The sequence below is a fragment of the Capsicum annuum genome, chromosome 9, assembly GCF_002878395.1.
Source record: "Capsicum annuum cultivar UCD-10X-F1 chromosome 9, UCD10Xv1.1, whole genome shotgun sequence".
NCBI lineage: Eukaryota > Viridiplantae > Streptophyta > Magnoliopsida > Solanales > Solanaceae > Capsicum > Capsicum annuum.
The window spans coordinates 216,498,744-216,513,298 of NC_061119.1; the positions used below are offsets into that span (position 1 = coordinate 216,498,744).

General features: G+C 36.2%; 1 protein-coding gene across 1 annotated transcript; it reads left to right on the forward strand.

Annotated features, from left to right (window-relative positions):
• The first annotated feature begins 3,732 nt into the window (after positions 1–3,732).
• Positions 3,733–14,053, forward strand: LOC107840941 (mitochondrial-processing peptidase subunit alpha). Its single transcript, XM_016684895.2, has 13 exons — positions 3,733–3,945; positions 6,363–6,602; positions 6,711–7,007; positions 7,092–7,259; positions 7,366–7,533; positions 7,632–7,712; positions 9,379–9,445; positions 10,435–10,532; positions 12,113–12,185; positions 12,365–12,435; positions 12,513–12,562; positions 13,424–13,536; positions 13,656–14,053. Exons 1-13 carry the CDS (start codon positions 3,907–3,909, stop codon positions 13,706–13,708), a joined length of 1,518 nt encoding a protein of 505 aa, XP_016540381.2. The 5' UTR covers positions 3,733–3,906; the 3' UTR covers positions 13,709–14,053.
• Positions 14,054–14,555: the final 502 nt, after the last annotated feature.

The window sequence follows — 14,555 nt, forward strand, 5'->3', positions numbered from 1 at the left end:
TTGCTACAAGAAGATGGAGGTCTATCGGAAACAACCTCTCTATCTCATCTCTGAGGTACGTACACTTACCCTTCACAGACCCCATGTGGTGGGAATATGTTGGGTATGTTGTTGCTACAAGAAGATGGAGGTCTATCGGAAACAACCTCTCTATCTCACTTTTAAGGTAGTGGTATGAACTACGTACACTTACTCTCCACAGACCCCACGTGGTGGGAATATGCTGGGTATGTTGTTGCTACAAGAAGATGGAGGTCTATTGGAAACAACCTCCCTATCTCACCTTTGAGGTAGTGGTATGGACTGCGTACACTTACTCTCCAAAGATCCCACGTGGTGGGAATATGCTATGTATGTTGTTGCTACAAGAAAATGGAGGTCTATCAGAAACAATCTTGCTATCTCACCTTTGAGGTAGTGGTATGGACTGTGTACACTTACTCTCCACAGACCCCATGGGGTGGGAATATGTTGGGTATGTTGTTGCTATAAGAAGATGGAGGTCTATCAGAAACCTCTCTATCTCACCTTTGAGGTAGTGGTATGGACTGACTCTCCACAGATCCCACGTGGTGGGAATATGCTGGGTAAACAGCCTCTCTATCTCACCTTCGAGGTAACAATATAGACTGTGTACACTTACTCTCAACAGACCCCACGTGGTAGGAATATGCTGGGTATGTTGTTGCTACAAGAAGATGTAGGTCTATCGAAAACAACCTCTCTATCTCACCTCCGAGGTAACAGTATGGACTGCACACACTTACCCTCCCCAGACCCCACGTGATGGAAATATACTGGGTATATTATTGTTGCTACAAGAAGATGGAGGGGTTGGAAGAAAGCTCTAAGTACATCAACCTTCTTGTATTTTCTCTATATGAAGTTCTATAAAACGAAGTTTAGTTGTGATTTCTTCCTATCTGTCTAAATTTTGGTCGACGAAGTTGCTTGAAACATGTGTTGGTAGACGAGAACATGTACTTGGTGAAACAATCGAGGTGCATAAACCATGATTCTCCATCGATGAGTTGAGGAGGAGAGTAAAGTGTAGGCAGACATTACCACTACTTCAGAGGTGAGGTAAAGAAATTGTTTCCAAAAAACCTTGAACTCAAGACTAAAGGTTGCATGAATTGCAAAATAGCAAGTTATTTTTGCCATATGGAAGGTGTGACAAATTATGAAAAAACAAGCAGCAAACAACATAAATCCCGACAGTTTGGAGTTTAATTATAGAAAATCTTGATATTTTATATAATTACCGAAAATTCCGATTATGGGTTTGTCGAGATATATTATTAGCTGTTGATACATCCAAACAAAGATACAATTTTTTCCTTTGTGAGGATACATAATACATCAAATGAGATACACTTTTTCCTTGTAAAATACATAATTAGCTTCTAATATTTTTTTTTCAATTTCGAGTCTGTCGAGATACATAATTAGCTCCCGGATACATCTAAGGAAGATACATAATTAGTTGAAATTTTTATAATTACCTTACAAACATGAAAATTTATATTAACAAGAGAGATAATCCATCAGCTGTCATTATTGATTTGTTGTAAATCCTAAATCATTGATTTCATTATATTGGAAGGCATTTGTAGGGTAACCCCACTTTAATAATATCCTTTTTTAAATTTTTATATTTATAAGTTTTTTATTTATATCTAAGTTAATAATCAATAGCACACTTGAATTATCATTTTTTTTCGAGTTTCACACATCAATTGTGATTTATTCTCTTTTCCTATTTGAACTATTACGATATGTTTATTCTCTTTTCATGTATATATAGTTAATGTTGAACCCCCTTTGACTAATTATTTCGTTCACATTTTTCGACTTTAAACCTCATTAATTAAAATACTAGCTCCGCCACTAGTTACACCTACTAAATTTATACCCCAAGACACAAGTTACGATTACTAAACTTATGCCCTAGACAAAGTTTTCTAAAAAGTTTGCCTTGCGCAATAGGTTTCTCGTAGAAGCATAAACTAAAGACAACTAATTTAAAGCGCAAATATTAAACACTACCTCGAAATAGAGACAAATTCATGCAAACACTTACACTTTCTCAGTTCAACAGTACTTATTCGTTCACTATTAACTTGACACATATGTTAAGAAACAATAAATAATAATGATAATTTTACTATATTATCTTTTGAATACAATAAATTTAATACATTTTTGTATTTAATAGCAAACATAAAATGGGTAGAAAAAGACAAATTATCCATTGATTTTTCAAAAGGAAAAGGACATGGGGTGGCCATTTTTACAAAAAATGGACACAATTTGAAAATGTGGACAAATGTAACTTGACGGCTAAATTTAATTCCTTTTTTTAGCCATTTGGCCCAATTGGGCACATGCAGTCTCTATACTCAATTGATACACTTTTATACCAAATTGATACACTTCTATATTATATTGATACACTTTTTAAAAAAGAGAAAAGAAATTCTATGCAAGCACATGCAATCCCTATACCCAATTGGTACTCTTTTATACCACATTAATACACTTTTATGCTACATTGACACACTTTTATACTACATTAATATACTTTAATACCGCATTAATACACTTTTATACTAGATTGATACACTTTTATATCACGTTGATACAGTATATATACCATATAAATACACATTTTACAGAGAAAATCTGTGCAAGCATATATAGTAATTCGTTATTCGTGAATTTGTTAACTTCACCTAAATTTGTGCAAGCATATACAAAATTTATTAAACCCTGTACCTTTACTATCCAAACATTCCTTAATTTTTTTGATTAAAAAGCGAGAGAAAGCAGAAAAAAAAGTCAAAGCGTCACTATAGTGTTAACTCATATGAAAATAGAGAGAATAATTATGGGTGGACTTGTATTTAATGTTTTTATTTTCGTGATCGCATCTGAAAAAATAAATGGACGGACAAAGTGGACTTTTTTCAAAAAAAAAATATTAAAAATCAAACGAAAAAAAAATAGGAAGAAAGAGAACGTAACATGTAAAATAATTGGCATTAAAAATTAAACAATAAATAAAGAAAAGACCATAAAAAAGGGATAGTAGCAACAGAAAAGCCTAAATGGCTATCTATTGGAATTGCCAAATCAATGGCTATATCAGTGGAAATATTTTGGGCGAGCTGACATTTGTGTCATTTCCCTTTTTTTTTAAAAATGAACAAGTATTGTTGGATATCTATTTCTAGTATAATGGACGATTATTATAAGACAGAGGGAGCATGTTAAATAACGATATCAAAACATTGCCCCGCGAAACTACAAACAACATAAATTCCGACAGTTTAGAACTTAATTACAAAAAATCCAGACATTTTGCATAATTACTGAAAATCTCGATTTTAGATCTATCGAGATACATAATTACTCCCCGTACATTGAATGAAGATACATATTTTTCTTTGTAAAGATACATAATTAGCTCTCGATACATTTTTTTCGATTTTGGATCCATCGAGATATATACTACATCCAACGAAGATATACATAATTAGCTTCCGATATATTTTTTCTGATTTTGTGTCTATCGAGATATATAATTAGCTCCTGATACATTCAACAAAGATGTATAATTAGTTGGAATTTTTGTAATTACTTTGTAAGGATGGAGATTTACGTAAAAATTTTATTTTCCTAAAAAGTAAGTCCAAATAGTTACTAGCCCATCCAATTTCCCCTTGGCCCATTGGGCTATTATATTCTTATAAAGCCCATCAAAGAAAATTTCTCATTTTCCCCCAAACTTTTGCTCTTCTTCTCCGCAGCTTTATTACTCTGAACACAAATTGAACATTTATTTATTTAATAAATACAAAATCGGAAATCTCATCAGTTCTCCGATCATCATCACTGTTCATCATGTACAGATACGCATCTTCTCGCCTCACTTCTCTTAAGGTACATCCATATATAAATTTATATATATTTTTAATGTGATAAAGTTGTAGTATAAATGGCCAATTATTCTTATTTTGTGAGAGTTTTGGAGTTTATATATATATATATATTAATTGTAATCTATTATGTATATTTGGATCTGATCTTAGGTCAGTTTGAATCTGTGTTTTTTTGTGGTATGTAATGTATTTTTTGATGGATTTATTGATTAGGATGTATTGAGTTTAATAGTGCATTGTAGGTTAGAGTTCATTTCTCTGTTTTAAAATTTTGTAAAATAGGATGTGTGGATTGTATCTGCGCCTGGAGTTTATTGTTCGTGGTGTTTTGGTGAATGTTTATGATTTTGAATAGATAGTTTATAGTATTATCTTGTGGTTGTCTTGTTTCCTGTATTAGCTAGCAGTATGTTATCCCATTTTGTTGTGTGCTTTTATGTTTTTTGTTTGGTGTACTGTTATCTGTCCTGAGCTGGGGCTCTATCAGAAACAGCCTCTCTAATTCATCTGAGGTAGTGGTATGGACTGCGTACACTTTAGCCTCCCTTGACCCCACTTTGTGGGAATACACTGGGTATGTTGTTGTTGTAGGATGTATGGGTGTACTAGGATTAGAAATGAGGTTATTCGAGATAAGGTGAAAGTGACTTTGGTGGAAACCAAGATGAGGGAAGCAATGTTGAGATGGTTTGGACATGTGATGAGGAGGGGCACGGATGCCCTAGTGCGAAGGTGTGAGAGGTTGGCTAGGAATGGATTCAAATGAGGTAGGGGTAGATCGAAGAAATATTGGAGAGAGGTGATTAGACATGACATGGAATGGAGCAACTTCAGCTTATCGAGGACATGATCCTAGATAGGAAGGTGTGGAGGAGGCGGATTAGGATAGAAGGATAGTAGGAACGATTGAGTCAGTGCTAGTAGGAGTGCTAGTGGGTAAGAAGACTTTGTTATCCGTGTTAGTAGCGATAGTACTAGTATTACTTCATTTTGTTGTATCGTTTGTTGTATTATTGGTGAATCATGTCTATAGTATTATTGGGTGTGGTAATTTCTATTGTATCTTGTCTTTTTGCTATTCATTTTCTAGATTGTTTTATCTTGAGCCGGGGGTCTATCGAAAACAACCTCTCTATCTCACCTCTGAGGTAGTGGTATGGACTGAGTACACTTACCCTCCCCGGACCCCACTTTGTATGAATACACTCGGTATGTTGTTGTTGTAAAATATAGTTGTGTTAACATGAGGTTGAAGGTTCAAATCTTGGTAGAGAAAAAAATACGATATGATTTCTTGACATTCGTCCTAGCCTTGGTGGATAGTGGTGGATAGAGTTACCTGATACTTGTGTTGCAGGTTGGAAGTGGTAGATAACTAGATGTCCTTTTAGAATTAATCGAGATGCGTACAAGTTGGCTTGGACATAACTGTTATAAAGAAAATAGTAATTGTTTTGAAAGGTAGTGATTTGATCATTTTGTTTTTTAATAATCAACTTCTGCTCACCTCGAATAATTCCACGGGATACATGCCACTTCCCAGTTCCCACACTAGGTACTAGGTAACTGGTTCCGCCAACGCTCAGATAGATGGTAAGAAATCACCTAGTGTGTTTTTTGTGTTGGCTGGGATTTGCACTTGAGGCCTAAAATCATTTGATCAATCTTCTTTTGTGATAATCATGGTGTCCAACCGACTTGTGCGCGCCTCTGTCCACCAAGGCTAGGACATGTGGGAAGAAATCACCTAGTGTTTTTTGATTCTGTTGGGATTTGAACTTGAGACCTCATAGTTCTTAACCTACTTCGATGACCACTAAGCCATAACTAACCTTGGGTGCAGTGATTTGATCTGTTTGATTTTTGCATTGATCACCAACTCACGATGTTGGTGGTTTGGTATTATAGCTGGGAATTCTTGTATTGCTCTAGGCTATACAAAATATTTCATTTTAGGAGTGAGATTGGAATTGTAAAAAGAATTTCGGAGCATTTATGAGTAATGGAGGGAAATTAAGAAAAAAGACTCAAGTTTTAAAGCTAATTTATGCTCCAAGTAGGTTGAGCTAGATATGAAAAGGTAATTTTACGAAACATTGTTCTGGTTTATCTAGATTAGAATTTGATATGATAACTGGTAAGGGATGGGTGCTTAAGTTGAATCACTATCTGCTTCCAACTTGAGGTTGAGGGTTCGAGTCCCCAAGAGAGTAAAGTGGGGAAGGATCACTGATGACTCTCGGGGAGAGGGGGTTGGGCATAGGGTAGATGTTGGTTGCCATATTTGTTGTTTAAAAAAAGGTTGGAGTAGAATTCGTACTTTATTTTTGATTTCATTCTGATGTAAAGTTTTTTTATCAACTCCATAAAAATATAATCAATAGATTATGCATTTTCTGAAAGTACAAAACATTGTAGGCACGTCAAGCCAACAGGGTCTTGACAAGATTTTCAAGTTCAGCTGCTGTTGCTGCAACCAAGCCATCTGGGGGCCTTTTTAGTTGGATAACTGGTAAAACGTCAAGTGCAGTGACTCCCTTGGACTTCCCCCTAAATGATGTGAACCTCTCGCCACCATTACTGGATTATGTTGAACCTGCAAAGACCCAGATAACAATTCTCGCCAATGGTCTCAAAGTGGCCTCTGAAGCATCAGTGGTATGATCTATGATTCTATTCTATATATTTTTTTTTTTGTATAATTGAATGCACGTTGAATTACCTCTACTGCGGTTTCTAATAATGGTTCTAATTTATTGAGTCCAGAATCCTGCTGCCTCAATTGGTCTGTACGTTGACTGTGGTTCTATTTACGAGACACCAGCTTCATATGGAGCCACACACCTCTTGGAACGCATGGCCTTCAAAAGCACATTAAACCGGAGCCACTTGCGTGTTGTACGAGAAATTGAAGCAATTGGTGGTAATGTAACAGCTTCAGCCTCACGAGAGCATATGATCTACACTTATGATGCTTTGAAAACTTATGTGCCACAAATGGTGGAGATGCTTGTTGACTCTGTTAGAAATCCTGCATTCCTTGATTGGGAAGTTAAAGAACAGGTTTTTTTTCTTCTTGGTCATTTTGGGTGTTTCCTTGAAACGGCTATCAAACTATTTTTCTGAGAACAATATTCGTGTTTGCAGCTTGAGAAGGTTAAAGCTGAGATTAGTGAGTACTCCAAAAACCCTCAGCACTTGCTTTTGGAGGCAGTTCACTCTGCTGGTTATGCTGGTCCATATGGGAATTCTCTGATGGCCACAGAAGCTACAATAAACAGATTGAACAGCAAAGGGCTGGAGGACTTTGTAGCTGTGAGTTTCAAAACCCTGATCTCCTTCTGCTAGTTTTTTTTATCCACTTTTTAGTGCTTACTTTGTGAAGGAACTTTTATTTTTAAAATGGGTTTCCTTCTTACAGGAGAATTATACTGCTCCTCGGATGGTTCTTGCTGCATCTGGTGTTGAACATGAAGAACTCTTAAAAGTTGCAGAACCTCTTCTATCTGATTTACCTAAGGCGGCCACCGCTGGGGAGCCTAAACCTGTGTACGTGGGAGGAGATTACCGCCGTCATGCTGAATCAGAGGTGTGTCTCTGAAACATCTCTTCTATCTCTCCCTCCCTCTCTTTACGTACGTGTTGCGTTCCGTGTCTAACATGTTCCTATGCCCCCTCTTAAACCAGATGACTCATTTTGCCCTTGCCTTTGAAGTTCCCGGTGGCTGGATGTCTGAAAAGGATTCAATGACTTTAACAGTTCTTCAGGTACATAGGATTCAATTAAGTTGTTCAAATTTTTAGACTGCGCAAGATTCTCCCTTTCAGGCCCATTTTTATGTTCAGAAAATCATAGGACAGCTAGTGATGTGCTTCCTGGAAAATGTCAAACTAAACAAATCATGTAAATGAATTAACAAAGGAGAAGGAGGAGCGTATGTGGCCATTTCTTTTAGCTTTTTGGAAAAGGGAAAATAATATTCAAAGTATGGATTGCATGTATTTTTACCACTTACTGTCAAAATCCTACAACTTTGGCTGGAAGGATTTTCTCACAGGTCCAACAACTTAGATATTGTCAATGCGCAAATAATGTAGAAAATTTGATTTTCTTTCACTTCCTTTTCCTTCTCCCAGTTGGCCAAACAACAAAGCTTAACTCTCAAATTCAAAACAGTCTTAGGAAATGGAAAAGCATAAAATATTGCCTAAAGAACCATTATCAAGAAACTTTTACCATTTATCAAGAAACTTCTGAAATATTGTACAATAAATCTATTTATATAAATGCAAGGCTAGTCTAACTCTAGCATGATAAAATAGTGACATAGTTTGTAATATACTTGAGATAGTTCACAAATATCAATATGTTATGAACTTGCATAATTAAATTAACGGCATAAGCTGAGAATTTTGATATATTTAAGTCTTTACCTTAATATGATTCTATTTGTTTTTTCCTCAAATCATTAAGATTTTCTGGTTCCTTCCGGCTTTCAGGATTAAGGATATTTTGCTATTTTAAAATATTTTGCTAATATTAATTTAGTTCGTTTATGGACTCTTGTTGTATTTTTGTAATGTTGAGTTTGTAGAGGAATGTAGGTATTACTGTAGTAGTGTTTGTTTACCAGTTGGTTTATTGGCCTTGAAGGAGTAGCATATAAGCTTATAAAGAGCATTTTGATGCTATTGGACTTTCAATGATCCCTCTGATACTAAATCTTTGTTTAATAATTGGTTTATTGACCCATTAGGAGTGGTGTAGTAGGATTTGCATTAGAGCTTATAAACAATATCCTAATGCTTCCAATATAATTTCCGCTTCAACTGTTAGTATCCTTGTTCAGCTTGTGTAATGCAATAGTTTGATGCCTGTGGGACGTAGAAGGGATTCCTGCCGCTTGATTTTTCATCAATTAATTTCCATTGAGTTTTCTTTTCTCTTTTAAGCGTTAGATCTTGTAAAGTTATTGCCCATTTGTAAAACCCCATTAGCCCAACATTTCAACAAACTTATAGGGAACATATGCATATCCACCGTCTATCTGTAAAGAGAGATGTATGTGCATATGTTAATCTATACTCGGATGAAGATTACTCCGTATTACATATTCAGTTTGGAACTTCGGGACTTAATTTGTTAAGATGTATCTGGAATTAGAAATTTTTTGTTGTTTTGATTGGTTTAATTTTTTTCCTTGAGCCGGGGGTCTATCGGAAACAGCCTTGCTACTTCTCCAGAGGTAGTGGTATGGACTGCGTACATCTTACCCTCCCCAGACCTCACAATGTGGGAATACACTGGGTTTGTTGTTGTTGTTGATTGGTTTAATTTTTTAATACTCATCTGATCTTATAGTTTGGTTTTCCTTGTTTGTCTGTGATGGTATGTGGTTTTGGAATGTCATTATTAATTTTGAGGATTTAACAGATGCTTATGGGAGGCGGTGGATCTTTCTCAGCTGGCGGTCCTGGAAAAGGGATGTACTCAAGATTATGTAAGCTTTTCTCATACTTTGAACTCTTCTTGTATAATTTGAAGTAATTCCAGAATGACAGCCCCAAAGAGGTCCTTCAAAATTTAAAATACGTATTGTTCAGCTTTAAGCTTTCCTTCTCTGCCCAACTAAAGGAGCTCTTTAAAGCTCCAGATTGACTTCTTGATACTCTCAAATGCCCATCAGTATCTTTCTGTTCCTATGGGAACAATAAGAGATGGTACATGCACTTCCAAGCTTTCCTTCTACTTTGTCTAAAGACAATCCCATTGAAGTTAACACACTGCTGTATTCCCTTGATGGCTTCCATGGAATTAAAAAATATAAACTTCGTCCAAAGACAACCCCATAAGCTTTGTGCAATCATAGTGTTCACCTTATCTTTAGTTTTGTAGGCAGACAATTGACACGGCTTGCATTTTACACTGCTGATTTCATCATAACTCTTTTATTGGGATCATTCAGAGCCTTTGAGTTCCACTGCAATCTTCTGCTTCATTTTGAACTTTTTTCAAGGCACAGACAGTCCTGGCTACCTCTTCCTGCTGCAATAATGATGTAGTGGTCACCCCATTCTCCTGATTTCCATCCCTTTCTCCTTTCTGAATTCAGTTTGTGGTGGCATCATCTCCCTTGTTTACCCTCTACTGTGTTTCCCCATCTTGAAAATTTTCACTAAGATGAATTTCGGTACTCCATTATGTCTTCTTTAAATGGAGTCTTGGCAACATAGTCTGCTCTGTTTCACGTAGACAGGCGTGTTTACATTTATTTAAAACACAAAAGAAACTTACTCATTTGGCACTTTCAAATTAGTAAGTTAAATGCAATTGTTTGGTGATATTTTAGATAATCAGATGGATATGTACTGGTTTACTAGTCTGCACAAAGTTGGAATTTGTATATTTCCTCGTTTAATTATGAAAATATGATTTTCTCCTAGTTCTTCCATTCACATACTTACATGATTTTCCCACAATGATGAGCAGATCTTCGTGTCTTAAATAAGTACCCGCAGATGCACGCATTCTCTGCATTCAGCAGCATTTATAATAACACTGGATTGTTTGGAATTCAAGCAACTACGGTAAACGCCTATGATGCTTTCATTATTGCTTATCCATCTGTTTTTATCTCAAGCAAAGATAGAAGTCTACCTGTTCCTATCAACACCATCACCGTCTTCATACTAAATGTTTGTTCTGGTAATTTGAGTTTGTTTCTCTCTCTTATGCATCAGTTTTCATTCAGACCCTTTTCCTTTCTTCTCCCCTTTATTTCCCTACCTTGCAGGATAGATTATTATTTATCATTGAATTATCTTGTCATTATGTGTGGCTTGATGTTTTAGTATCCAGATCTTTAATGACTAACTACAATCTATGCCAAGTACATATCTCTACGTTGCTAAATTGTTTTGTGATCTATTGGAAGTGTGTGTGTGGTATTTGTATAGAAATGTCATGGTCTTACCAAGCTTTTTTACCTTACCTTCTAAACAAAATTATTGCGTTGATCTTACACCAGGAATGGGCAGGTATAGGTTTTCCTAATTCTGTTCTTAATACCCAAAAGTGGAGATATTAATAGTGTCATCCCTCAAAGCTGTTTTAGACCTCATTTTCTTTTATTAAGATTAAGACGTCTGAAATTTGAACACACTCTGATGTCCGAATCTTAATACACGTCTATTATGATCTGAATATTTCATAACTAGGATAGTTATCTCAATGTCCAAATATAAAAAAATTGTCTTTATTCAAAAATTAATAAAGATAAAATTCAAGAAAAATACTAAATTAATAAAATATTTTATTAGCAACATATTTTAAAAAGATTGATGGCTAGCGATGATGGTTGTGGATGCTGATTGGGATGGTGTTGGTTCTGGATAGCAGGTAGTGAGTGATGTTGGCTGGTTGTAGTGATTAACGGCGTTTGTTGATGGTAGTGGCGGATAATTGTGGTGTATGATACTGGGCTGGTGGCGGTGAATGATGCCGGTAGTTGGCTATATATAGTGATGGTTGATGGTTATCTATTGATCGTTGATAGGTATCGGTGGTGGTTGTGATAATGGTGGTTGGTGGGGATGATTGTTACTGGTGACTAGTGGTGTGATGACTAACTGCAATATCAGCGGCAGACGTGGTTGAGGCCAAGGATGGTGGTAGTTGATAATAGTAGATGATGGTGGCTGTTAGCCGTGAAAGAGAATAGAATAGTGAACTGACATCTTTGTAAAAAAAATCCTTAAATGAACATCTTATTGATATCAAAACTTTGTTATAGATCTTAAGCATTCAGATTCGTGAAGTGATTATAAAATAAACTAAAAATAGATGCACTTCAATGATTAAATCTGAATGGTCAAGATTTAGATATAAAAAAAAAACTTATTTATTGAGATCTGAATAATTATGACCTTCATTAAGTGTGAACAGGTGAGGGCTTAGTTCTGTTAGGTAGTTGTTTCTCCATTGTGGAAATGATTGAAACCTTGTCTCTCAATTGTTTTCTTGTTTATGTGGGTGGCTTACCGTTACATATGCCAGCAGAGTTCCATCTGTGGAGCATTTTGGATTCATGTTGTGTTAGTTCTACAAGAAATGGTCGCTTCTTAAACTGCAAAGCTTAAGTCTTTCTTTTGGGCGTTTGTGTTGTCAGACCCCTGATTTTGGGCCTCAAGCCGTTGATGTAGCAGTTCAAGAGCTTATTGCAGTAGCAAACCCTGCTGAAGGTTTGACATACAATTCTGAATTGTTACTGTATTTTCCTTGTTGAGTTTTCTACCTAATTTTGTTAAGTGTGTCCTTCGTCCAAGTTAAAGAAGTCCATCAATATGCCAATATTTTCCACCCCCATTATCCTGTTACTGATTGTTATCTTGTGGCCTTGGCCTCTACTTGTTTCACACAGTTGACCAAGTGCAGCTAAACCGTGCTAAACAAGCAACAAAGTCTGCCATTCTGATGAACTTGGAATCTCGGGTATTACATCGGTTTGAATTTGCAAAAGGATGTATCTTGTATAATATATGTGCTTACTGCTGATGTCTAACTTGTAGATGGTTGCATCAGAAGATATTGGCAGACAACTTTTGACATATGGAGAGAGGTATACTCTTGTTTCTAATGTTCCCCTAGCTGACTTAATTATTTTAAAAAATTCGCTGCTCTAAATCTACGTGGTTCGCTTGTAAGTCGTCTACAGATTGACAATATTACATTGTTTGAATCTGAGCAACTGGTACCACCTAATAAATAGATTAGGTGGTTTACGTTGACCTTCTGTTGAATTGGCTTAATCATAAAATGTCCTTTCCCATTATAATCCCATTCAAGAAAATCTGAGGGAACTTTATTTCAGGTCTTGTCCACTATATTAAAAATTGTCATTCCATACAAAAACCTATTTTGCCTTGTGTTGGGAGGTTTTCAGATGTCCTGATTATTTGTCACTAGAATTGAAGATGAGTTGTATTCGATCCTAAGAGATGAAACTGATCACTAGATTTTATTTTTATTTGCTATGAGGTCGATGATTGGACCCGTGGTTGAACCATAATAATCCATAAAAAAAGAAGAAAGGACTACCTCTCTTTCTGTGTGCTTCCACAAGCCAGTGTTATTAAAAGTCACCACTTTGTCCCAACCCCTCGGCCTCTTCATGTATGATCCCTTCCATCGCTCTGACTAAATTACAACAAAATAACATACCCAGTGAAATCCCACAGCAAAGTGGGGTCCCAGGGGAGGGCAGAGTGTACGTAGACTTTACCCCTACTTCGTGGACCAGTGAAATCCCACAACAAAGTGGGGTCTGAGGGAGGGCAGAGTGTACGTAGACCTTACCCCTACTTCGTGGAGGTAGAGATGCTGTTTACAAAAGATCTCCGCTCTGACTAAATTGGTTAGTGGAAATTTATGAGAATTAGTACTTATAAGATTCCTATGCGTATTGCTTTTGTGTCCTCAGGAAACCAGTGGAGCATTTCTTGAAAGCCATCGATGCAGTTTCAGCTAAAGATATTGCTTCCATCGTGCAGAAGCTTATTTCTTCTCCTCTGACCATGGCATCCTATGGAGATGGTAAATCCTCCTAAACTATTATTTCTTTCTCTTGAAAGATACTGAGATTGTCAATCCTTCTTCGTAATTATTTCCTCTCGACTTCCCATTGGTTTGCTCATTTTACTCCGTACTCGCAGTTCTTTCTCTCCCATCATACGACGCAGTCAGCAGCAGGTTCCATTCCAAATAAAGCATTTTCAACTTCCAAAGTACACGACGGAACTTTCATGCTGTCATTTTTTTAGTTATAAAAAATCTTTACGCGTGTGGCTGTAATTTACGGAAAATAAGAGGGGTTACGAGCTATCGATAGTTCAGCTCTTTCATAGCTTTGATAAAAGGAGCATCTGGGCACATGAGTTTTGTGTATACAGTTTGTAATTCATTCAGCTTTCTCTGTTATTTGATGACATAATGTCATAGAAAGAGGCATTACAGCTGCAGCTGAAAGTCATCAAATTTTACTTGTTAAACAATTTTGAGAATTCCTCTTTTAACACTAAATTAGAAGAAATGATATTTTCATCTTCATTGAGATTGTGAATGCAATGAAATTTATAATGAGGTTGATGGATATTATTTAGACTTTGGAGTTGCTATAATCAACGAATAACATATCCAGTGTGATCTCACGAGTGTTGGGACTGTGTGCATGTATTACCTACCTGTAAGGTTGTTTTCGATAGATCTTGGCGTAACAAAAGCATTACTCGACTGTCTGATAACCTTTTATCTTAATATACAGGTTTCATATTCTTCAATTTAGAATCATGTCCTCGGTGAGTTAGATGATATGTCGTATCACATCTAATCACCCCCACCCCCCCACCAACGCCCAACTTGTAATTCTTCTTTGATCTATCTCTACTCTCTTTAGACCTCACTTCTAATCTCTTACACGTCCTTATAAGGGCCGTTATGCTCCTTTTGTTCACGCGTTCGAATTGAGACTGTTCACACGTTTGAATCATCTCAATTGCTGTTACTCATCAATAACAACTTTGTTTGTTGCCCTTCTAATTTTTTTGATGGAAGTC